Source organism: Umbelopsis ramanniana, assembly GCF_025399195.1.
Source record: "Umbelopsis ramanniana AG unplaced genomic scaffold K450scaffold_8, whole genome shotgun sequence".
NCBI classification, from domain to species: domain Eukaryota; kingdom Fungi; phylum Mucoromycota; class Umbelopsidomycetes; order Umbelopsidales; family Umbelopsidaceae; genus Umbelopsis; species Umbelopsis ramanniana.
In genome coordinates, this window is record NW_026252094.1 from 291,099 (window position 1) to 314,399 (window position 23,301).

General features: G+C 43.7%; 9 protein-coding genes across 9 annotated transcripts; 4 read left to right on the forward strand and 5 right to left on the reverse strand.

The window, feature by feature from the left end:
- Window positions 1–109: 109 nt before the first annotated feature.
- On the reverse strand, window positions 110–5,528 carry K450DRAFT_226534 (uncharacterized protein). Its single transcript, XM_051586580.1, has 17 exons — window positions 5,325–5,528; window positions 5,202–5,262; window positions 5,089–5,123; window positions 4,931–5,029; window positions 4,588–4,857; window positions 4,382–4,522; window positions 4,238–4,309; window positions 4,112–4,168; window positions 3,908–4,036; window positions 3,728–3,850; window positions 3,527–3,649; window positions 3,332–3,463; window positions 3,139–3,261; window positions 1,795–3,075; window positions 1,602–1,724; window positions 851–1,530; window positions 110–780 (listed from the first exon to the last, which is right to left on the reverse strand). The coding sequence occupies exons 1-17, from the start codon at window positions 5,515–5,517 to the stop codon at window positions 214–216; spliced, it is 4,209 nt and encodes a 1,402-aa protein (XP_051447716.1). The 5' UTR covers window positions 5,518–5,528; the 3' UTR covers window positions 110–213.
- An 88-nt stretch (window positions 5,529–5,616) lies between these two features.
- Window positions 5,617–7,333, reverse strand: K450DRAFT_226553 (uncharacterized protein). Its single transcript, XM_051586581.1, has 4 exons — window positions 7,241–7,333; window positions 6,573–7,170; window positions 6,360–6,474; window positions 5,617–6,259 (listed from the first exon to the last, which is right to left on the reverse strand). The coding sequence occupies exons 2-4, from the start codon at window positions 7,028–7,030 to the stop codon at window positions 5,762–5,764; spliced, it is 1,071 nt and encodes a 356-aa protein (XP_051447717.1). The 5' UTR covers window positions 7,031–7,170; window positions 7,241–7,333; the 3' UTR covers window positions 5,617–5,761.
- Window positions 7,334–7,632: 299 nt separating this feature from the next.
- Window positions 7,633–9,188, forward strand: K450DRAFT_226564 (uncharacterized protein). The gene is made up of 7 exons (XM_051586582.1): window positions 7,633–7,728; window positions 7,802–8,068; window positions 8,137–8,217; window positions 8,282–8,534; window positions 8,599–8,692; window positions 8,755–8,971; window positions 9,032–9,188. Exons 2-7 carry the CDS (start codon window positions 7,807–7,809, stop codon window positions 9,154–9,156), a joined length of 1,032 nt encoding a protein of 343 aa, XP_051447718.1. The 5' UTR covers window positions 7,633–7,728; window positions 7,802–7,806; the 3' UTR covers window positions 9,157–9,188.
- Window positions 9,189–9,514: 326 nt separating this feature from the next.
- K450DRAFT_226576 (uncharacterized protein) lies at window positions 9,515–14,010 on the forward strand. The gene is made up of 8 exons (XM_051586583.1): window positions 9,515–9,758; window positions 9,832–10,201; window positions 10,280–10,445; window positions 10,524–10,580; window positions 10,663–11,391; window positions 11,977–12,995; window positions 13,079–13,328; window positions 13,389–14,010. The coding sequence occupies exons 1-8, from the start codon at window positions 9,727–9,729 to the stop codon at window positions 13,628–13,630; spliced, it is 2,865 nt and encodes a 954-aa protein (XP_051447719.1). The 5' UTR covers window positions 9,515–9,726; the 3' UTR covers window positions 13,631–14,010.
- Window positions 14,011–14,084: 74 nt separating this feature from the next.
- K450DRAFT_269069 (uncharacterized protein) lies at window positions 14,085–15,678 on the forward strand (the record flags this gene model as incomplete). The annotated part of the gene is made up of 9 exons (XM_051592907.1): window positions 14,085–14,186; window positions 14,256–14,316; window positions 14,413–14,516; window positions 14,580–14,698; window positions 14,764–14,992; window positions 15,075–15,116; window positions 15,211–15,358; window positions 15,438–15,533; window positions 15,605–15,678. 9 exons carry the CDS (start codon window positions 14,085–14,087, stop codon window positions 15,676–15,678), a joined length of 975 nt encoding a protein of 324 aa, XP_051447720.1.
- K450DRAFT_226586 (uncharacterized protein) lies at window positions 15,266–16,251 on the forward strand. The gene is made up of 3 exons (XM_051586584.1): window positions 15,266–15,358; window positions 15,428–15,533; window positions 15,605–16,251. Exon 3 carries the CDS (start codon window positions 15,718–15,720, stop codon window positions 16,087–16,089), a length of 372 nt encoding a protein of 123 aa, XP_051447721.1. The 5' UTR covers window positions 15,266–15,358; window positions 15,428–15,533; window positions 15,605–15,717; the 3' UTR covers window positions 16,090–16,251.
- On the reverse strand, window positions 16,148–16,950 carry K450DRAFT_226588 (uncharacterized protein). The gene is made up of 3 exons (XM_051586585.1): window positions 16,562–16,950; window positions 16,437–16,492; window positions 16,148–16,367 (listed from the first exon to the last, which is right to left on the reverse strand). Exons 1-3 carry the CDS (start codon window positions 16,638–16,640, stop codon window positions 16,206–16,208), a joined length of 297 nt encoding a protein of 98 aa, XP_051447722.1. The 5' UTR covers window positions 16,641–16,950; the 3' UTR covers window positions 16,148–16,205.
- On the reverse strand, window positions 16,592–19,393 carry K450DRAFT_226590 (uncharacterized protein). Its single transcript, XM_051586586.1, has 7 exons — window positions 19,111–19,393; window positions 18,641–18,978; window positions 18,455–18,561; window positions 17,685–18,375; window positions 17,445–17,595; window positions 17,113–17,380; window positions 16,592–17,036 (listed from the first exon to the last, which is right to left on the reverse strand). Exons 1-7 carry the CDS (start codon window positions 19,312–19,314, stop codon window positions 16,933–16,935), a joined length of 1,863 nt encoding a protein of 620 aa, XP_051447723.1. The 5' UTR covers window positions 19,315–19,393; the 3' UTR covers window positions 16,592–16,932.
- A 1,659-nt stretch (window positions 19,394–21,052) lies between these two features.
- K450DRAFT_226596 (uncharacterized protein) lies at window positions 21,053–23,109 on the reverse strand. Its single transcript, XM_051586587.1, has 4 exons — window positions 21,947–23,109; window positions 21,769–21,871; window positions 21,326–21,708; window positions 21,053–21,251 (listed from the first exon to the last, which is right to left on the reverse strand). The coding sequence occupies exons 1-4, from the start codon at window positions 23,091–23,093 to the stop codon at window positions 21,199–21,201; spliced, it is 1,686 nt and encodes a 561-aa protein (XP_051447724.1). The 5' UTR covers window positions 23,094–23,109; the 3' UTR covers window positions 21,053–21,198.
- Window positions 23,110–23,301: the final 192 nt, after the last annotated feature.

Sequence of the window (23,301 nt, forward strand, 5' to 3'; positions counted from 1 at the left end):
CTCCATCGCTTAGGTCGCATAATACGGATGACGAGAAATGGTATTCCGCAGATTGAAAAACAAACCTTCCGTGTTTTTCAAGTATATCGTATTCGAAGGCTACCATCCGCATTGAAAGGTCTGTCATTCCTATGCGAGCAATCCTATCATGTAATAATGAAACGTTTTAAGTCGATTGTGAATTGTTACAGGTAAGCCCTAAGCATGTCAGTTTTATAGAAGTAGCTTCACATACCACCGCTTGTCGTCGCTTATTTCAAATTCGGATACGCGTCGAAAATGCAGTTCTACTTCAAAATAAAGTGAAGGTAACAAACAGCTCCAGTCGTAAGAACATATTTCCAGATCATGCTCGTCGTTCGTATTAAATCGCGGTTCTTGACTAGTGGTTATCACCGGTGTGGCATCCCAAGGGGGGACTTTGTCAACCGGCACCAGGTTGGGTTCGACGTTTCCATCAAAGTCAGCTTGTAGCGTGTCTTGTTCTCCTGTAGTGTTTTCCACACTGGCTTCAGGATCCTCGATTGATATAGCCTCATCTTCTACAGCCTCAACAGACGATATACCACTCAAGCCACTGCTTGCAGATCCCCTGCGAGATATTCTACCTTCTGGGTTAGGGATAGGCGGTAATTTGATGTGTGGTGGAGGTAAGACCAGAGAGACAGCAGATGACGACAGAGATGCTATCCCTTTGTAACCAGGCGGCGCATAGCGTAGTGGATCGTACTCTCCTCCAAAGTACACTTTACAACCTTGACTGGTGGATACTGAGATAGCCTAGCGTAGACATCCATGGTTAAAAAAATACCCACTATAAAATTCCATCTCAATTGTATTGACGACTTACCGGATACCATGTTTTATCGCATGCCACACGTTCGAAAGCAACTCCCATATCCACGCCATTTCGATAATAGGACATTTTTCCAGCTTCAAGGTCTACGAGACAAGTGATGACATCTCCAGCGTTCCATTCTTGTCCATAAGTACTTCTCTCGTCGCTCCAACGGCCGTGCCACTTTTGAGCACGGCACCCATCAAATGCATATGAATAATCGTCGTCACCAACTCCCATACCACCTTCTGGGTCAAATCGGGCCTCCTTGCTAGCCCACCCGACTTGAATAAGCCCATCCGTACAAGGTTCAAGTTCATAGGCAAAACACTTCTCGACGCATGCATCAGTAACAATGGGCGTACCATGTGTGGCTCGAAGTGTTTCAAACGTCCATGAGTCATTGCGGACCTCCAACCAGTTTTCAATATCCACTACGCAAAGCTTTGAATGTTCTTCGCGTTCCAAATGGACGTATGTTTTGCTTTCATGATTATCAATCGCAAAGCTGTCCTCATTCGGATTCCAGGTTTGCTGACGATAGTATGATGAAAGCTCGCGACAATAGACTAGCATGGAACGCGAATAAAAGTCGGTGGTGTATGTTTGCGATAAAGTCGATAGAATGTTTCTCCATATCACTGGCGTTAACAATTGTACGTTGGAAAGCAGCAATTTGCTAGTTGGATCTACTTATTTAAAAGGAACATTTGACTAAGTATACATTCTGTCTTTTTTTGATATCTCTAACGTGAGTACATACCTGATAGCACCATAATACCCAGGCACAGCATGACGCTTTCTGACATGGACCTGCATTCATGATACAAGTTGATCATAATGCTAATGAACCCAACTTCCTGTTCGAGGTAATTTCTGACTGGGGCTGAACGATAACAAGGGCATCAGTACCGGCAAATTCACAGTTATTTAACAACATGCTTCCAATTACTTACTATATCTGACCAAGGATCGGATGCTAAGCAATGCTCTTGTTGCAAATGGTATAGTGGACTTTCTAAGTTTCGGGATACCGGCTGAGGTCGTGAAGTTCCCAGAAGGTGACTGAGCCTCTGTATCTTTACCACAATTTTTGGTGGGGGTGAAAGCAGACGTTAGTCGCCGTAATTGATCTGAATCGTCATCCTTTCCAATTTCTACTGGATGGTCGCCAAGATCTTCAGCCTTATCAGTGTCACTAATGATTGGTGGAGGTATCGCAGCTACAGATGTATTGGTGGGATTACTATCTTGACATACGAACGTCAGCCTGTTGACAATGTCTAATAAATTGGCTATCTTTTCCCTCGCAGTATCATAATCCATCTGCGCTGAAGTGATGCACATGTTGTATCGGACAGCCCAGATATTGATAGCCGGCAGCACAGTGAGATGGACAAGTGAATCCACAAAACTTTGCACAGTATCTGGTAGCAACGTAGTATGAACGGCGGTATTTTTGAATCCATCCGAGTCTCTTCGAGACCCCTTTGGTGTGCCTGTATCAAAGTCCCGGAAAGCGTCACCAGTCACTTGAGAAGACTTTTTACGGTTCTGGCGTTTTCCTGATGCGCTTTCATCGTCTTCCCCACTTTCACTGTATTGTTCAGCAATGATATCCATCATTCGCTCCACAGCCTGCATACCGGCAATCATTCCCTCAAAGATGCTTCCACTCAGCACTTGAGAAAACATGGTTTCATTCTCTGTAAGAACCCTCAATGAGTTCAAAGTGCCAAGCATCTTTTCTTTGTAAGCGGAGGTAATTTCTGCTTGTGGGAGATTGCTGGATTTTGTTGTGGAAGATGTTGTCTGACTAGAAGAGCTGCCTTCGCCACTATTATTTGTTATATATCGATCGTATGCAGCTCGAAACACTTCACGAGGAGAGCTGTTTGGTATAATAGCGGGTACTTGACTTATAGCGGCAGAGATAGCACTAAGATTCTCGCTTTGTGTATCCCGTGGGCGTACAACAGCCTGAAGACGTTGTTCCAGTCTTGCTGCGTTGCTGATATATCCACCAGGGGTTATAGAAATGTAATCTGGTAGCTCTTCCTTGACATTATCGACCTCGGCATCTTCCAGAGTAGGTGCAGTGTATTTCACAACATTCACTTTTCGTTCCAATGTCAATCCAGCAATAAAGACTGGAGTCGCTTGGTAGCAAAGCTCAACAAATCGAGCCATAAGAGGCTCAATCACTTGTAATATAATACGAGTGATTAAGGAATTATCTAATGAAATTTGATTGTGTCAACGTCATAAAAAACGGTTCTCGTAACTTCCTCCAAGTTTACCTCGAATTCCAAGCATTAACAGAGCTTTAGCGCAAGTCAGTTGCACGCGCTCGCGATTAGTTTCCAGTATGACAGTGATAAACGAATTTAAACATTTGCTGCAAATGAGAGCGGTATAGTCGTCTTGGTTGAGACCATGTCAGAATCTAAGTGAAACGATTTTCCATTGCAATAGGCCAGGAGTCATACTCACCACTCATAGCCATCATATTAAACAAAGCGCCAGCAGCATTATATTGAATTTCTGGCTCTTCCCACATCAACAAGTTATTAAGTGTTGCCACAATCGCTTCCGAGTGAGGGGCTAAATTATTATTGTTGCTGTCTATTGATTTTGTCAGCGATGGAAATAAGAAAATTGCATCACTAAGGAATTTCATGTACTTACTCAAACAGCATATCAATGATAATATATCAGCCACATACGCACTTGCTTGCGACTTGTTGGATGAACCAAGTTCAAGCATGATTGGAAATTCAGTTGCGCTTAAGATATCTGGTTGTGCTTCGACTGATCCGGCGGATGTAAATTGGAGAAGTAACATGAGTCGTGCAGCCTTTACGGAAGTCTAACAGCAATTGTATTTACCTTGACCAGCGCAATCATGTATACAAAGTATGGCCCAATATCGTACATCGTCATCATCGGAAGTCAAGCAGTGCATGATCTTAGTAATTAACCCGGTTCGAACCATCTCTAGACGAAATTGCTCTTCTCTAAAGTGTTAGCTACAATGCTTTCTTAGTATGTTTGAGCCATCATACATACCTTGTCCATGTGCCATGAATTTGATGGTTCTCAGGACCACTCTAGATATATACATTTCATCCGCAGTAAGAAGCGAAAGAAGGATCGTTTGAACACCTTTGATCTGTCGGAATTCGGCAGCTGCAACATCTACAGGACACACCATAGATTAAGCTAAGGATTTTACCACAGCTCGTAAAATTGCCTTTAGTAGCCCATTCTTACCTTTCAACACAAACTCGTGCATTAAACCGGCTGCCCAGTAGATGAGCTCAACATCGTCTGCAATAAAAAGTAGCCATCAGTACGCATTCCCTATAGACGTATCCAAAATAAAGGTGTTCAACTTACCACTTCGTAAACAGACAGAAATTAGGCTGACTATGTTATAGTCCAGTAGTTCCGTCAAAATTGCTCTAGCCTCTGAATACAAACGTGGTTAAGAAAATTTTGGACTAAGGGTTTCCGCCAGACACAAGCTGATATGGCACATACCAACTTGGTCTACACTGGCGATGACACGAACTAAACTTTGCATGCAGAACTTTGGCATATTCGTGTTACCAAATGTCATACGCGCCATCTTTGCCAGTATAGCCACAAATCCATTGGTGATCAATGGACGGTGAAAAGGTTCTAAGAATCGAAATCCAAATGAGCCTAAATTCCAAGACTCTGTTGCACACATTGTATTTTCATACCTGAAAGTGATACTTGATGTAGCACCATCAAGCTCCAATATTTCAGCTCGTTATTGCGTATCGTGTCGGAAGTGAGGATTCGCTTCAATGGGTCCAATACTCCGATTTCCAAAATGTGAATTTTCCTGTCGTCATGAGATTGAATTAAGTCACAAAGAGCGACAGCTGAAGACCTATGTGTCGACTCTGGTATATCTTCCTCGTCCCTCTTCAAAACATCAACCAAAACATCCAGTGCTCCAGCGTCCACCAATTTCTTTTTGTTGGCCTCTACGGTGATGACAGTATAGAGTTGAGTGAATTCAACTTTTACAAGAAATCCTCGCCATATGTAGGTACCTACCTGTTCTTGAAAGCAGCTGCAGTGCTGATATTCCCATTATGACGGATTCAGCTGTCTCTGTGGTCCTGCACGCCTGTATGACGGATGCTAGGAAATCCTCTGATAGGGGCTTGTGAGCAAATGATTCTAGTCGCACTTCGCATCACCAAATTGCTTACCTTGCATCGAGCGTTCGAGTACAATCTTTGCTGCACTGAAGTTTCATAAGATAGAAGCATAAATATTAATACCGGGCTATAATACGAGAACAATGGGTAAAGCCGCTGTGTACCTGTTTTGGAGGTTGATATTGTCAGACTTTGTCAAAAGCGACAGCGATCGTAAGTCTATGGCTAAAAGAATTGTATTAAGAGCAAGAAAAGCAAGCTTGTAAGTCACAGGAAGTGGCACGCACCATCCTCTAGTCGCCGCTTCTTGTTCGAGTCCCATTTGTCCCGTCGACGTCTACCTCGCTCGGGTATATTGGATTGGAGAGTTTTGATGTGGGTATAGATGGAATAGACCATGAGAATGGAGGTAAATCCAACAGCATAAAGCGTCAACGCTTTTGCCATCTCTCCATTCTGCGTTGAATTCGAGTTAGGCATTAGCGAGTAAGGTCGTATTCAAAGATCTCAGTCTGTCCAACATCAGCTGAAATTTGGCTGTTCGCAAGACTAACAGTCACAGCCATCATTGAAAAATAGCCAGCGATCAAAATTGTATAGAACAAATGCTTTGTTTATTAAATGTGAGTTGGAAACAAGGCTTTATACAGAATCAAGCCCGTCTGAGGAGATGAGAATATTGTAACAGATGCGGGAAGGGGAGGTACGAAAATTCGAAGACTACTTATTTGGTGGAAAGAGCAGCAACACCAGGGAGTTCCTTGCCTTCCAACAATTCCAAAGAGGCACCACCACCAGTGGAGATATGGCTGATCTTACCCTCAGCACCCCATTGCAAAGCAGCAGTGGCAGTGTCACCACCACCAATGATGGTAGTAGCACCGTTCTTGGTAGCTTCAATGACAGCCTCGAGGGAAGCCTTGGTACCAGTGGAGAACTTGTCAAATTCGAAGACACCAGTGGGGCCGTTCCAGAGAATGGTCTTGGAGGCAAGAATCTCTTCACGGAAGATCTTGTTGGACTCCTTACCACAGTCAAGACCTTGCCAGTCGTCAGGGATACCTTGAGCATCGGTGGCGTAACCAGTGTTAGCGTTGGGGCTGAAGTCATCGGCGGTGACATAGTCAACAGGGAAGACCAACTTGACATTCTTGGCCTTGGCCTTCTCAACGAGACCTTGAACCAACTCAGAGCCAGCCTTATCGTACAAAGACTTTCCAATCTGGAAGAAGAGCATTAGTCGGAGTTTGCATGCAGTAGAAAAATGGGGGAGAGACGCCCAACAAAGCAGCTAGTCCAAAAGGTAAAAAAGTAAAACATACCTTGACGTTATCCAAAGTCTTCTTGAAAGTGAAGGACATACCACCGCAAATGATCAAAGCATTGACCTTGTCAAGCATATTCTCAATCAACTTGATCTTATCTGATACTTTGGCGCTGATCAAAGAAATGATAGTACGATCAGTGACTGTTGAATTTTTATCGATGGAGGGACCAAACCAACAAAAAAAAACGTGTGGCAAATGGGAACTTACCCTCCGAGGATAGCAAGGAAAGGTCTTTCAGGATGCTCAAGGACCTTGGCAAAGTACTCAAGTTCCTTCTGCATGAGGAAACCGGCAGCGCGTTGAGGAAGCTCGACACCAACCATGGAAGAGTGAGCGCGGTGAGCAGTACCGAAAGCATCGTTGACATAGACATCAGCAAGGCTGGTCAAGCTAGCACGGAACTTCTTGACGGACTCAGGGTCAGCCTTGGTCTTGTTACCGTCCTTATCCTTAGCAGAGCCTTCCTCTTCAATGTGGAAACGAAGGTTCTCCAAAAGGATGACCTTGCCACCAGTGGCACCCTGGCAGGCAGACTCAACTTCGGGACCAACGCAGTCGCTAAGGAAAGTGACGGGTTGACCAAGAAGCTTCTCAACTTCAGTAGCAACGGGAGCAAGAGAGTACTTTTCCTGGCGCTTGCCATCGGGACGGCCAAGATGGGACATCAAGATAACAGCGGAAGCACCGTTCTCCAAAGCATACTTAACAGTGGGCAAAGCTTGAACAATGCGGTTGTTGTTAGTGATCTTTCCGTCTTTCAAGGGAACGTTGAAGTCAACTCTGAGCAATTAAAAGATGAGGCCGTCTTACGTGTTAGCCTAAGAAGATCAACAGCCGCGGAGTACCACATACCAATAAACTTGATTGACTCTTACCTGATGAGAACACGCTTGTTCTTGAGTTGGAGGTCACGGATAGAGAGCTTGTTAGACAAAGACATAGTAAAGTAAAAGGCAGTGAATGAAGAAAAGATGACGCTACGCTACCCGAGCGACTTTTTAAATGTTTTTTGGTGTCGGAATAAAAATGCATGGGTTTTTTTGAAATTCCGAAAACCACCCCATTTTCCAATTATGCAGCAACGGCAGAGTGCATCTGTAGACGACCTTGCGAACTTGCAAAGCAAATTGAGTGAGAGGGAAATGTCATTTGTTGAACTTCTGTAATAAAACCACTTCACTAATATGCTGGATCCTTATTGATAAGTCATATTAATGCCCAGCATTGACTGGAAAGCTTGAACGCGTAAACACGTGATAGGACTGCCAGAGATCTCAAAATCGCTCTCGAAGTTTCGGCCAAAGTGATATTGAAGCCGTTGTGTCGATCAAGAGTTGATCCAAGTCAACTTGAATCCCAGTAGGTAATAATATAGATCTTGCATTTTTGAGACCCACTTTATGAATTTCAGGACTTACGATAATGGGTAACATCAGTGTCAATGTCAGGAACGAGTGTCATTCGAGGACCTGAACACCAAAATGCAGACCCCCCTATAGACGAGAGGATAGAGGAGGAAGAACAGGAGGAGGAGGAGGAGGAGGAGGAGGAGGAAGAAGAAGAAGAAGAAATGGATGAATATGAAGCTCTGACACAAAAACTTAACCACGATACCAACAAACAGCAATATGATCCCTCACAAGACAAATCCGAACGACGCACAATACGGCAGAGGTACAGAGAGTTGATTCAAGCAGCTGAAGGTATGTCGTGATGGGATTTTTCTACGTTGATTACTGCTATATTTTAGGCTCTAACCTCGAATTATAAGACAACAAACGTGAATTGGCAGCATCAGACTCAGCGGGTCTAAGAGACACGGTGAAAAAGGCAAATGAATTGTACAGCCAAGGTATGCATCATGAGTAAAATGATAGAATGAGTGAAGAGAGTTCTCGTTGATTCCTATTTTGTAGTACGGAATACCCAAGAAGCAACGCTCGATTCTCGTCTACTAGTCCTTTCTGCCGATCTTAGCACTCAAAAAGCAAGAAATTTGCGTATGGACTTGAATACCTTCGACACTGATGAATTTGTATCGAAGATTATCAGTCTTGGTGGAGGACGCCATGTCGGTGAAACAGGCGATGAGCAGGAGGAATTGAACTGGGTAGACATTGGAAAGCAAGCGATTCGGTTTGGCAAGCGACCTGTGACAATGGATTTTATGTAAGTAAGCATTGTCTTAAAAGAAGAAACCCCCCCCCACAGACTCTAAATTTTATTAAAATAGGCAAGGTCCATTAGCTGTTGAAAAAAAGCAACGCACCGTGACAAGAGCAGCTAGGATTACAAAAAACAAAGAAGATTTGGTAAAACCTCTTCAGGTATGATATTCACTATACTTTCTGTATACTGTGGCCCATTCTCTAAAATAATCATGTTGAAGCTACAAGAAGGTGACATACAAGCGTCAGAAAACGATACAGCAAATAGTGTCAATTACATATACCGAATCCTACATGAGAGAGGTCCCACCAACTACTTTGAGCTTGTAACCAATCCTACCTCGTTCTCGCAAACCATCGAGAACATATTCTATGTATCATTCTTGATCCGAAATGCAGTGGCTTCCATTGATGATAGTTCAGGTGTTCCCATTATCAGTAAGTTTGAGGTGGCCACAGGTGAAAGGAGGAATACCGGTTTCCTAATTATATTAACAGGTGTGCACGAACCACCAACGGCGGACGAGTTAGGAGATGGTTTGACTAAAAAACAGATCATCATGTCTCTGGATATGGCACTTTGGAAGGTAAGGCGGTATCCCAAGTGGTGTGTTGTCGAATGATTAGGGCTAAAAGCTGACCTTGAGTGGCACCCAGGAAATTATTGAAACCTACGATATACAAGAATCAATAATACCCACTCGCAACAAGACCATGATTGCTGGCGGTCAATGGTATGGTTGAATGTACAATAAAAAGTAGAACTTCGCACCCAATAGAATATTGAAGATTACATAATGATGGTGTCCTGGTTATTTTGAATACGCGGTGGGCAGCTGAGTGTGGAGATTTCCTTTTTGATGAAAATATAAACACGTTCTTTGTTTGTTATCAAAAAAAAATCCACGGTTACTATGAATAAGCGATTGCTGTTTACAAGATGATACTATTTGCTTTACACAGTGGATGGAACATTATCTGATAGGCCAGAAAGATAAGAGGATAATAGGTTCGAGTTGGGTTCCACTTTGAGTGTTTGATTGGCTGCTGTTACGGATACTCAACTCAGCAAAGATCTTTGCTTGGTGCAGTAAAATTTTCTACCTACTTTTGTTGTTGCAAGCATCTTGAACACAGCACACGAAAAGCTTTCTACCATTGGAACACAGGCGTATACTACTTTTAAATCAACAATGTCGACAAATATGAACTTTGGTCCGGAATGGTAAATAGCAATTTGACTGTGTCTTGTATATTCGTACATCCTACAAGCGATAACACTGTATTGTGTTTGACAGGATGCGTGGTAACCTACCAAAGCGATCCAATGTCCTGGACTCATCTCGCTCCAATTCTCCAACAACACCCCTTGGAAATGGACCCACAAAACTAGCAAGTAGTCAGCATCCAACTATTCAACGACAACACTCCATCCTAGATGGTCTTACTGTTCTTGATCAAAACTCGGTGTTGACTCCACAAGCAGCAACATCTGGCTATACGCAAGATGATCAACAAGACAACCCATTCAAATATTCCAAGGAATATATGCTTAGTCTTTATAAACCTTATGCGCTTCCAGTAGAGATCGAAAAGCATGACTACGTTATTGTTGAGGAGTGTCAGCAACCGCTTGCAAAAGTAGAGCTGACCGAGAGCGAGAAAAAGGTTGGTCTCTTTCCTTTGCGAGATTGATTAACGAATAATTTCATACCGAGGTATTAACGAATAGTTCTGAATTGGCAGCTACTTTCCGGTCCAGTACATTCAAATGTGTCACGTAAACGAGCAGACAACGCTTCCGAGCAAAGTACGGATGGAAGACCGTTGCGTAATAAGGGTGAATTTGTTAACAACCCGGCGATCGAGAAAGATGCCAACTCATCTCGATTTGGATTAAATCGCACTAGAGGTATGCTGCAGTCAATGTAGCTTCGTTTTGTTGTATCAGTAACGGATCAGTACACTTACTCGACCTTTTGCATTCCAGGTCGACAAACGGATAGCAATTCACCTGCAAGTACCGCTGAAGAACCACGGGATGATGGTATGTTGATTTATACGGTCAATTCTGCGTTTTTTCTCCCTGTGCTTTTCTGACCAAACCCATTTTATCATGATCAAAAAAGCGTCTATACTGAAAGCCAACCCACAACCTTTGGGACAACCTTCGTCACAAACCGATGATCGCAATCGCGGCCGTGGAGATCAACGCGGTTGGAATGCTTTAGGAACAGCGCAGGATCCAGCATTCGATGAAAGCTCTGTGCTTGGCGTCTTGGATGATACAAGGCTACCTTCTAGCGATCTTTCTGCAAATCTGTCTACCCCTCATTACGGGCACTCCAAATTTGAAGATCCTTTGAGTAATGTCTTTGACTCTCCTAGTTCTGGCTTCAAGGACACATCTCAATTAAGCGATCGCTTCAATTCCTTGGGTCTTGGAAATCCATCATCGTTCAATGGTGGTATTGGAGCTGACCTTGGGAGCAAAATTGAATCCCCCCGTGCTTTTGGCTCACCTACCCCATTATCCGATTTGAGGAAAGCCCCTGAAGAATACCAATGGTACTATAGAGATCCAACTGGATTGGTCCAAGGTCCGTTTGGTGCTCAGGACATGCATGACTGGTTTAAGGCAGGCTTCTTCACTCAAACACTGTTGGTCAGAAGGGAAGACGAGATTTCCTTCGAGCCACTTGCTGCTCTAGTACGTAAAATTGGTGATGACAATAGACCTTTCCTTACACCGTACAATCCCCACACTCCGTCGACTAGTCGATCAGCATTGGATTTAGGTATGCAACAGCAGTCTCGTATGGATGATCCATTTTCGCGTAGTCCATTTGGCATTCCTGGTGGACCGTTGGGTTCGCAGCCACCACTGCATCATCAGCCTGAAATGCTTCTCCAGCAGCAACTGCCTGGCTCTCATTTTGGAAACTTGGGAGGTATAGGTAGTACCTTTTTCCAGCAACGTCCGAACCGTGCCCAGTCTCCATCCGCTAGCATCCTAGGCTCCTACGGCAGCTTTGGTTCTGGCTTATTTGGGAATGCGAGAGAACCTGGTATGAGCTCGCCATGGGGTGAAGTGCCACAGAAGGTTACGACCCCGCGTGGTTCAGTGTTGGGTGGTTCAGACTTGTTCGCTAACGGTGGAATCAACCCTACTTTATCGCCAAACCGCCAGCCTCCAACTCCTCAATCAATGAATCCGCTTTTCAACGACCCAGCCGGTCAAGCAGGATTTTTGGATCATTCACAACGAAGCCTGTCACAGCAACAAGTGCAGCATCAACAATATATGCATATGCTCCAACAAAAACAGATCTTCCAGCAGCAGCAATTCCAGCAGCAGCAAGCCGAAGCTATGAATGCATCTATGCATGCCCTTCATCATCGTCAACAACAGCAACAACAACAGCAACCTCAAGCTTCGCAAGAACCGTTTGACCTCACTGCTGACCAAGTCTCCAATGCTGGCCAGATGCCTTCTGCACCTGGAATCGAACTGCAAATGAAGAAGCCTAGTGGTTTCAACGGATGGGGTTCTAATCCTGGAACACCTTTATTCAGTAACGCAGCGTGGGATCCCATTGTTTCTACTCCAACCAAGAACCTAGTCGATGATAGTTTTGAACGACGATCTGCTGTGCAATCGCCTGCCATTTCTCCTCCTAGACAGTCAAAGTCCATTGAAAGTTTAAAGATGATGGACTCCGATAGCAGAGACGACGACATTTTGTCAGCCCACGACGACTTGCAGCCCGATATGTCTATTGTGGATAATATTGAATCAATGACAAGCGAAGCTATTGAACAACCTCCTCAAGAAACCTCCATGGCTGAAGTTTCTACTCCAATTCATAAGCTGCCTTCTGTCATTACTGCGCCGGTGGTCAAGCCAGTGTCATTGCGAGAAATTCAAGAAGAAGAATTACGAAAGCAAAAGGAATCTGCAAAGCTGCAACCTGCTAAGCCTGTTGCTAAAACGTCCGGTTGGGTTTCCCCCACTCCTTGGAGCCTAGGAGATGATACACCAAAAGGTCCTTCCTTGCGCGAAATTCAAGAGATGGAGGCTAGAGAAATGGAAGCTCGTAAAGCTGTGGAGAAGCAAACCTCAGCTGCTCACTTTTCCCCATCATCTACTCTTGCTGCTCCTACCACTATGTCTTGGGGAGTTGTATCGCCTGGAAGAAACGCTGCACCTCCTGCCGCACCTACTGCCTCCAATGCTGCTCCATGGGCATCCACCAATGCACCTAAAAAGACTCTTCGCGAGATACAGCTAGAGGAGGAAGAAGAGGCTAGAAAGCGAAGTGCCAAACTTGGTCAGCAACAAGCAGCTTCCTTGGCAGCAGCTGCAGCAGCAGCTGCTTCGTCCCCTAATGCTTTCCATAGCTCTGCTGCCAATGGTCCTAGCAAAGGATATGCTGGTATTGTCGGACACACCAGCACAAAGGTAACAGACTCTATAACCAATGATGTACACAATTATATGTATTTTTCTTTTCCCCCTCATTATTGACCATATATCTATACCAGCCTGCCAGTCCGTCATCTTGGACTACCGTTGCATCCAACCGCTCAGCTACCAAGTCGCCCACAGTATCATCTTCTACTGCATCCCGCTCTGCATGGGACTCAGCCAAGCCTCCCCAAGCTAAAGTATCCAGCGTACCTGCCGGCTCTACTAACGTTATCAAGTCCGATTCTAGTGAGAGAAAGGGTCCCAGTGAAGAGTTTTTCCGTTGGTGCCGTCAAGCTCTTAAGGGACTTGATTCCAATGTTGATTGTAAGTTTGCTTTGCATACAATGAAGCGGAAAGAGTACGGTTCTAATTCATTATTTGTAGGCGAGGATTTCATGCAAATGCTTGTGGCGTTCCCTCTCGACAATAGCTCCATTGAGATTATCCAAGATATGATCTATGCCAACTCGACATCTTTGGATGGACGACGATTTGCTGATGAGTTTATGAAGCGACGAAAGGCTGATCTCGCAGGAAAGTTGACGGTTAGCGCCGTTCTTCCTAGTGATGAGGACGCAAATGCTTTCAAAGTAGTATCAAAGAAGAAGAAGTTCGTCAAGGCTTAAATTTCATCAATCGAATGTAAAACATAATGAACAACGCATCTATCAATCGACTGCAATAGCATAAACCGCAAGTAATAAATTCTCTTTTACCAAATCATGGCGATTGCAAAGTACTCAATATATTTGAATCATAATGTGTGATGAATACTAGTGTCATGGAAGGTAAGGAACTTCGACACAGCGCGAATCAAAAGCGGACCACATAATCTCAGATTGTTGCATAGTTCCCAACTTTTAATTCAACATAACGAAGCCGTTAGTTGTAAACTAGTATCAGTTTTCCTTCCTACGTCACATAGTATGGTATTAGAATCGTGATATTGGGAATTTCAGTGCCTTTTTAATTTCGCGAAAAGAGCACAAGTGATATCAAATAAAAGGAAGTCACCATGTTTACGCTCTTGCTGGACTCCGCAAACCCCTCCCAGCCCTCACTCATCTCCAAACTGTAGCAATGAATTTCAATCTGTTCAAACCGAAACAGAAAACCCCTCCAGAATTAGTGAGAAATCTCAAAGATGCAGTTCACAGGCTCGATACTTCCGACAAAAGAAAGGTAAGCTCACCTGTTCCTGGCCCCCAGTATAGTGTACGCGTATGCAGTTGACGCTGATTCCCCCCACAGGCCAATGAGGATATTTCCAAAACCCTCCTCGCGATGAAAACTATTCTGTATGGCGATGGTGGTTCGTAGTCTTTTCAATTTCGTGATGGAAGGCACCGTTGCCATCAAACAACTCATTTTGTACCCAAAACTTGGCCATTGTTATTTTCCAACATAGACAATGATCCCATTCCGGAACAAGTAGCACAACTATCACAAGAAGTGCATAATAACGATTTGCTTCAGCTTTTGGTATTCAACATGCAAAAGTTCGAGTTCGAGGTAAGTGTACCCAGTCAGTGACATAACGCTATACCCGCCTTCCTCTGACGCCCCTCCTTTTAGGCACGAAAGGATGTATCACAGATATTTAACAACCTTTTGAGGAGACAAAGTGGTTCTAGATGGCCCACGGTTGAGTATCTTTGCACACGCGAAGAAGTCCTGTTTACACTCTTGAGAGGGTCAGTATATTGCTTCTCCTCTTGCCATGACTTTCAGACGATTGACAGACTATGTCACATTACAGATACGAACATCCTGATATTGCTCTTAACTGCGGTTTAATTTTGAGAGAATGCCTCCGTCACGAAGCTCTGGCCAAGATTTATCTCTACTCTCCAGATTTCTACTTATTTTTTGAATATGTGGAGATGAGTACTTTTGATATCGCATCTGATGCGTTCGCATCTTTCAAAGAACTGCTGACCAGACACAAGCAGTTGGTAGCGCAGTTTTTGGAGACAAACTATGACAAGGTAGGTCACCGAATGATTTCAAACGAAACGAAATAGTGCATCATCTTGTAAATGAATTCTAACCTACCGATATTCCGTTTAGTTTTTTGACCACTATACCAAACTCCTGATGTCATCAAACTATGTAACGAAACGACAATCGTTGAAGGCATGTATTTATGCGGATGAAAGATGAATGGAACTAGGTTCAAATGAATAACACCTTTTACTTTGAATAGCTCTTGGGCGAGATATTACTGGATAGATCAAACTTCAACGTCATGACCAAATACATTAGCAGCGCTGACAACTTGAAGCTCATGATGAATTTATTGAGAGACAAGAGCAGAAACATTCAATTCGAAGCTTTTCATGTTTTCAAGGAAAGTGAACCTCCTAGTTTACCGACCAGCAATGATGATAACCAATATTCTAATGCTTAAATTTTTTCAACAGGTCTTCGTAGCAAATCCAAATAAGAACAAACCAATCTTGGATATATTAACAAAGAACCAAGAGAGGCTGATTGTATTCCTCAGTAATTTCCACAACGATAGACATGGTAAGAAGGATTTGGCCAATGTCAGCTATATTTTCATGGGAGGGATTGTACTGACGACCTGAAAACTATAGATGACGAACAGTTCAACGATGAAAAGGCTTTCCTACTCAAACAAATACAGGATCTTAAACCCGCTCATGACTAGCGTGTGGTGCACCTCATTCTGCAAATAGCGCCAATAGAGATGACATGTAATATCACATTTTCCTTTACCCTTTCCCTTTTCTCGCAATGCCAATCCGACCGAAATGTAGACAACCTCCATCCTTTCTTTTCTATTCTTTTGTCGCCATTCGTTTCCTGCCTTATTCTTTGTTATGAAATTTTGCCAGCCGACCGACTTTTTCCAGCTCTGGTTTACCCTCACACGCACTTTCGCATGATCCAATACTTGCAGGATGAGCTGTGCCCAGCAACGTTGTTCTTGTACATGAAAGCGAATAACCGAAAAATGGAACCTCCAATTTATAAAAAAAAGAAAAAAAACCAAAAGCCAAATGTTATCAATGCGCTAAACTTTGATCGATTGAATGACAGGCAGAAGAATTATGAATAGAATACAAGGTGCGAGATCAAATGAATGCAGAGTAGATGTCGTAAAGCAAAAATTGGGTCGATGAGTTGATATAGGTGTATACAAAGGGTTGAGCGACGATAGAAAGGCAGCAGCACTTAATTGCCCTTCTTTCCGCCCTTCATTGGGTTTCCTTTCTTGTCCTTGCTCGTTGCCGCAGCCTCATCGGCAAGTTTCTTCATGATGGTCAACTTGCCGACAGCTCCAGCCTTGACGGCCATTTGACGCTCAATATTGTTGTTGATCGATGCAGACAATTTCTGAATGTACAAAGTTTAGTTTTCGGTCATCCACACCTGATCACCCTATCCCACCAAAAAAGTAACTACCTTTGAGATCTGCTTCTGCTTCACTAAGGTTCTCTGCTTAGGTGCAATGACCTTGGCTGTTGAGTATGGTTAGGATCTGAAGCGCAATGCATAAGGTTTTGCTATAAAATGTTAACTTCTCCTACCTCCTTTCTTAGGCTTGCTGAGATTCTTGACACTCTTATTGGCAGGAGCCTTTGATTTCTTTAATTGACCTTGTGCCATGTTGTAGTAGAGGAAAGACGAACTAAACAGTCAGGTCCACTTGTAAAAAAAAAAAAAAAAAAAATTATTGGTTGAAGTGCTGCAGTCACGAATTTTCGCTTGCGCTGGCGGGGAAAATATCACCTCCCGCTCTCCCGCTCTCAAATCACCTCCCGCTCTCAATGAAGAGCTGCACAGCGGACGGGTGATTTTGAGTTTGTTGGCATATTTATATAACACAAGTTAAAAAAGTACAATATATTGACAATGATGATTGTCCAAGTAACAACACTATATTGCTAGGTTAAACCACCTACGATGAAGTGGTGGTGCAGTTTGGCGCTACGAACCCTTCGAAGGTGTCAAAGGCCCAAAAAGTAACGCCATTGGTCCACCCAAAACCTGCCTGGACAGTGTCTACGAAAATAGAGTACATGGGTTAGGACCAAATACGAACATCTAGCTTTACATTTGTTACGCAGCTGTCACTTACATTCACCACCAGATCCAGCTACACCGATGTTCTCGACATTGAACTTTTCAAACATATGGCCGGTGTCGGTTTGGTTGGGTAGCTGAGCAAGGACACCAGGGACAGAGCCGCCAGTTACATACCATCCACAGAAAGCTGAAGAAACAAATCTGGTTGCCAATTCTTTTGCGAGACCAAGAAGGTCAACAGAGTCTTCTTTCTTCTTGGTTTTTTGGATTAGCTTGTCAACGTTGATCATTGCTTGCATGGCAATATAGTTCAATGGAGGCTATGGAGGTATTTAGAATTAGATACGATTGATAGTAAGATATTTCCAGAAGCCAAATACCTACCCAGCCATTTGGCAAATCCCACTGCAACGTGGTATTGTGCAAACTAGATGTCAAGATACCAGGATACTCGTTCAATGTTTTGTTACCCTCATCAAAAACGTGACTCAAAACAGTGTAGTTCTTTGCAAGGTCTTCAGGAACGGCGCCTAACCTGCGAGTGGGTCATGGGAATTATTTGGGCTGGTTAGCGGGAACACCAAGAAAACAAAAAGGACAAACCAGGTAATGACGTTAACTTACCAGAAAGGATAGTAGCCTGCCGGTGTGAAATCTACATTTTGAGTACTACTGCTCAGGTTAAAGTCATAGAAGGAAGTGTGCTCTTCGTTCCACATGACGGCTTCCATTGCTTCTAGTCTTTCCTTGGCCTTGCGTTGGTACCATTGAGACAAGTTACCAGACATTTTATCGTCACGCTTGGCTTTTTGGCCAGCATGCCACTCTGCCAAATTGGATTCCATACTCCACAGCAAGGAGTTCAAGTCGACAGGAATAACGTTTCTGGTGTTTAGGGTTCTGAGAATTTTGTAAGAATTGGGGTCGTCTGATGCAGGTTCCTTGTTTCGTGTCCATCGAGCGCAGTAATCCCATCCAGTTTCAGCTCCGGTCGCTAAATCGGCATACAAGGATTCAATTTGGGTCTGGTTATATCCTGTTCCATTTTGTACGGTCTGGTAATCTTCATAGTACGACTCAGGTCGAGGACTGTTGTTTTCGACGTTATAGTGGTTTAGGTTGTAAGATTGTCCTGTCTTTGGGTCTTTCACCTCAACAGTGGTGTTGGCCTGCCAAAATTGGTATTCTTTGTCCAAGATGGGGATGGCACGACTGAGAAGCTCTTCATCTTTCGTAGACTCATAATACACCTTGACCATTTGCGTAAGGAAAGGAGGTTGAGATCGATTAAGATAGTACATTCTAGCGCCATTAGCTGTGATAAAAGCCAAGTTATGTTAGGTTCATGGGGAAGTTTGTTCGAGAACATACCATATCCATAGATAACAACTTACGTAGGAAACCATATTGATCAACGAAATCTAAAAAATTATCAATCATATCTTTGGCCACTTCAGGAAGTTCGCTGACCAGCAATCCCACAATCACAAAATAACTATCCCTATTGTATAAAGATCAAAAGTTAGCATTATTACCATCCACTTTGCTAGATTACCTCATTACTTGCGAATCATCATTACCAGTAATAAAATTCTCGGAACCGTCCGCCAGGAACAACAAAACGTCGAGCAACAGGGAGGGTACTGCTAACGCAACCATCACATAGGAAAGTTGTGTTGAACTCGAATGTAAGGTTTGCCCAATAGTGATTAAGATCACTGGCCCAACCTTTGAGAGTGGTATCGTCTATCTTGTCCAGTACCTTGGGGTTTTCAGTCACTTGAAGAGTAACAGGCTGAAGTTCCTTTCCAGCTTCCCAAAAGTTATCGGTGACGAATTTTTGGATAGCATCATGAGATGCATTGGCGCCAATAGCATTGAAAGCCGATACAACTTGGTCCAACGGATTCTTAGTAGGCTATGGAAAGTAAAAATGAAACGAACGTACGAGTGAGATTTACTTTGAACTATGCGAAACCACCCTATTTCTTTGCAATGCCGAACACTTTTTGGGCATGTCAACAAATGAAGAAACAATGTGTATTATTACCATGTCTACAAACGTCTTAGAATCAGAATAGATCTCGGCCAATTGCACAGTCTTTAGCAGGTCTCCGCTACAGTAGATAGGAGAATCACAAGTAAGAGGCATGTTGCTATCAGAGCTGGAGCTAGATTCAGCAATAGCATTCGAAGCCGAAAGAATGACCAAGGATGTCCAAAGGACTGGCTTTAAGGATGGAGTAAGCCACATCAGTGATATGCAGAGAGCGTAAGAAAGAAGTGAGATCTCAAGGAAAGCCGAAATACACCAGTGGGGTAAAACCGAACTTGGGAAGGAATAAGTAAAAAAAGTATTCGCAATTTATGTTGCTTAAATACAAATGAGAGAAGCAATCAGGTAAAGTAATTTTCCCCTTCAACCTTAGCTTTGATCTGCTACACACCAGAAACTCAGCTCCTCCAACCTGGCTGTTTCCCTTGAACTTTTTTTAACGTTAGACTTCAATTCAGAGCTGGTTTTTCGATGTAAAGGAAGCTGATGACCTCGCTATAAATGGTCATTACTGGCCACGCTGAAGTAATCGGTTTTGCCGTGTAGCGATGAAGGGTGTGACACATAACCCTGGAGTCTGAGGCTGCAATGACAAGCTATGGTACTTGCGGGGTAGTCACTTATAAGCTTCATGTGGGTCATAAGTTGCTATAAAGGTGGTCTTCATTTCCTCGCTTCATGGCCAATGACAAGAACGACTATGTCGGATCGGGGGAGCCTCAGGTGTACGGGTCCCGGATTTGTCGATTACGAAGTTACTCGCCATAAAAATCTCTTACGTTACCGACCAAAATGGGTCATCATATTCTACTTTTAAGCTGCCAAGCGAATCACCGACAGTGAACGAACATTCCAGTATAAAGACGTGGTGACACAGTGGGGATACCATACACACTGATGGAAAGAGGGGCATGACCATGCAAAGTGCCAAAAGTGAGGATCCAAACTGGGTGGTAGCAAGGTTTCTTATTCCCGTTTCTCAAACCGGAATCACCTGTGGATGCTTTAGATACTATTAACCGGCTACAGTCTTCCATTGGCTGCTTTTATCAACAGGTCCATGTCTTCAGCTTTGAATCCCCGGTTTTGCCAGGCGAAACAACAATGGTTTAGGAAAATGCGGCTACTGGGGGCCAAAATTCTCGCTGTGCCCATCCTTTTAAATTCAGCGCTAGCATGCTCGTGAGTGGATACTGAGGTCTACTCATAAAGAAAAATTCAAAGCTGTTGATTTTCTAGACATTCTGCAGGTTCCTTTGCATATTGTTTGTTGCATCATCACCACGTTTTCCTCCACCATTACTTATTTTAGCTTTAGTGAGTACCCACAACGCTCAATTTTTTCCTTTGTTTGCAATATACCGAAAGGGCGTTTAACGTTCCCACAAGGCCATAGTATAGGTAAACAATAACGACCTTGTAGTTGAAAAACGGCAGGCTGAGTGATTGAACTTTTCGATTCTACGATTAGTAGACAAATCGAAGTGCCATCCGACCGCTGACTGGCTCAAATCACACGTCCAGGGAGCTACAGCCCATGTAGACAAAAGCGAACAACAAAAATTTTTGTAAAAGCGATTTACAGCATGGCGGGTAGTTCCAGGGTCGTCAGGCATGATCAGCTGGTGGTAAGCAAAATGCCTCTTGCTGACAGAATTGATTTTCGCCGCAGCCAGGCACACCTGAACCATAAAATTTGGTCACAACAATTTCGCGTACTCAGAACCAGGTACTTCCTAGATGCCGCATTTATCTATATTAAGAGCAGCGAGCGGCCTGTGCATAGTCTTTACTATGTTTTACTACGGGAAATAGGCACGAGCCCTAATGCCACACAATGACTATCTGGCTGAATCAGCTCATGCGGCCATGCAAAAGTGAAGTAAGACGCTAAGTAGGGGTCATTGCTAATAAAGTAATGTTTTTTTGGAAAGGTATAACGGAGTAACTTTTATATCCTATTACTGAGAGCCTGTTCTAAATAAACGGCAGACGGTTTCACCTCTGATAATTAGGTCAATATTTCTTTTGCTATTATTTCGCTACGCTTATTGAATCAGAACTGTGTAGAGCACCTATGGACTAGATAAGGCAGCTGGTTCCAGCCGACAGACACCACTGAGGCACGATCGGTACTGTCAATTCAGACGTTCGTTAGAAAGCTTTCTTTTCACATTCACTGAAACGGGGTTCACACGTCAGCACTTACTCGCTCCTATTCCACGTTTAAGTAAACGGAACCTCCAGTCATTCATTCTCGGCCAAACTTCACTAAGAACTCTTCGTTTTCCACTCTTGTCGTAACTGCCAGACCAAAATATTTCGGCTGCTGCGGAAGAACGAGGCCAAAGCTTTGCATCTAACACAGTTTCATCCGACTGCTCAGACCATAGGGCAACCTCACCACCAAGAACTTGACCATGGCCAGACTGCTTTTTGATCCCTTTCGTCATGTCGAAGGAATAGATTCGTTGCCAAGTCTTATAGGGAGCACACCATGAACCACCCGTACCACCGTAATTGAAGGTGTCGCCTGGTGTTGCCTTTTGATCCGGTGATATATAGCGTTGATCGTTCTGAACCCAGCCACCACTTGACCCCCAACGTCAGCAACTAAAAGATAACTAGACTGCGCCATTAGGACAAACTTACCCTCCACAATCGAGGTAAAAATAGTCGCTGGAACTGTGAATGATATCATGGCCGAGTTTGATGATATTCTCAGGAGTAGTGGTCCATACTTGTACCGCTACATCTACGTTCGGCTTATTGTAAGACTGATTCACCGCATGCGAATAAATAAAAGAACTTTTTTTTAAAAATTACTTACTTTTACTCAAATCCGCTTTGGCAACTACGATAGCATCTTCCCAAATCATAGCCCGCTTATGGTTCTGCTCTACAATACTTCCAACCTTGTCTTCAAACTGGGCCCATAACTGGTCTGTGGTGAGCCCATGCTCCTTCATATAAGGACCGATGGTTTCATCATCAGCCCAGCAATGAGAATTGACTTCATCCCCTCCAGCATGAAAGAAGCTGTCTGGAAAAATGTCCGCTAATTCTGACACGATATCCTCAATCAATGCGTAGGTCTCGTTCTTGGTAGGATCCAAAGCTCCTGGTGCTGGTTCGGCTCCATATACTTCCCAGTCTTTGTTTACACATGCCACTAGATGTGGGTGTGACTCAGCAATGGAAGCTGTGTGAGAAGGCATATCGATTTCAGGAATAACACGTATGCCGCGAGACTGTGCGTGCTGAACGATCCTACGCATATCGGCGGTTGTATAGATTTGGCTGGGCGAGTATGCACCCTTTTGAGCAAGCTCAGGGTGCATCTCTAGGTGTAATGGCCATGATTGAGAATCGGTGATATGCCAGTGGAAGACATTCAATTTGTTGTATGACATGGCATCCAAGGTACGGAGAATACTTTCAACGCTGTAAAAATTTCTAGACGTGTCCAACATGATTCCTCTATGTGGGTATGTCGGTTCATCCTGAATTTTGGAGCTGTGCGCAACCAAGGTACCCTCGTCCTCAATGATGAGTTGGGAAAACGTTTCCAATCCTCTTAAAGCCCCTACCCACGTAGCGGCATCAAGCGTTGCTTTGCCTCCGCTATCTGGTATGGTAAGGTTGTAAGCTTCGTTGATACCGAAGTCGAGCTTGGCATGAGCATCTTCTACGGAGATCTGCAAAGTCTTCAAGGTGTCTTGTCTATTTTTCAACGGTGTTATTTCGGTGATATTCTTTTGGTATGGAATCCATCGCTCCTTTGTAATGAGCTTATGGTATCGCTGAGCGGCTTCATGTACATAGAGATTGGATGCCCCTTCTATATGAAAGTCAGGGTCAAGCTGAAGCTGATATCCTGTCCATTCAACGGATTGTGGAATAGGTAGCAACCAAGTTTTTGCATGCGAGGTGGTGGAAAGCAAGGCTATCGCGGCTAGGAGAGGGGTTGGTTTCATGAGAAGAATTTTTTCTCAGAAAGGAAAGAACAGCAAAAAGGCACTTGAAACGAAATCGCCCTTGCTTAAATTATGGGCATAATGCCTGACGTGAGGTGACATAACAAACTATGATGTTACTTTTCTTTTTTTTAATATCAATACCTTCACGGTATTTTATGGAGCGACGAAGGAAATTTCTTCTACTCCCTCGGAAAAACTTCATCAG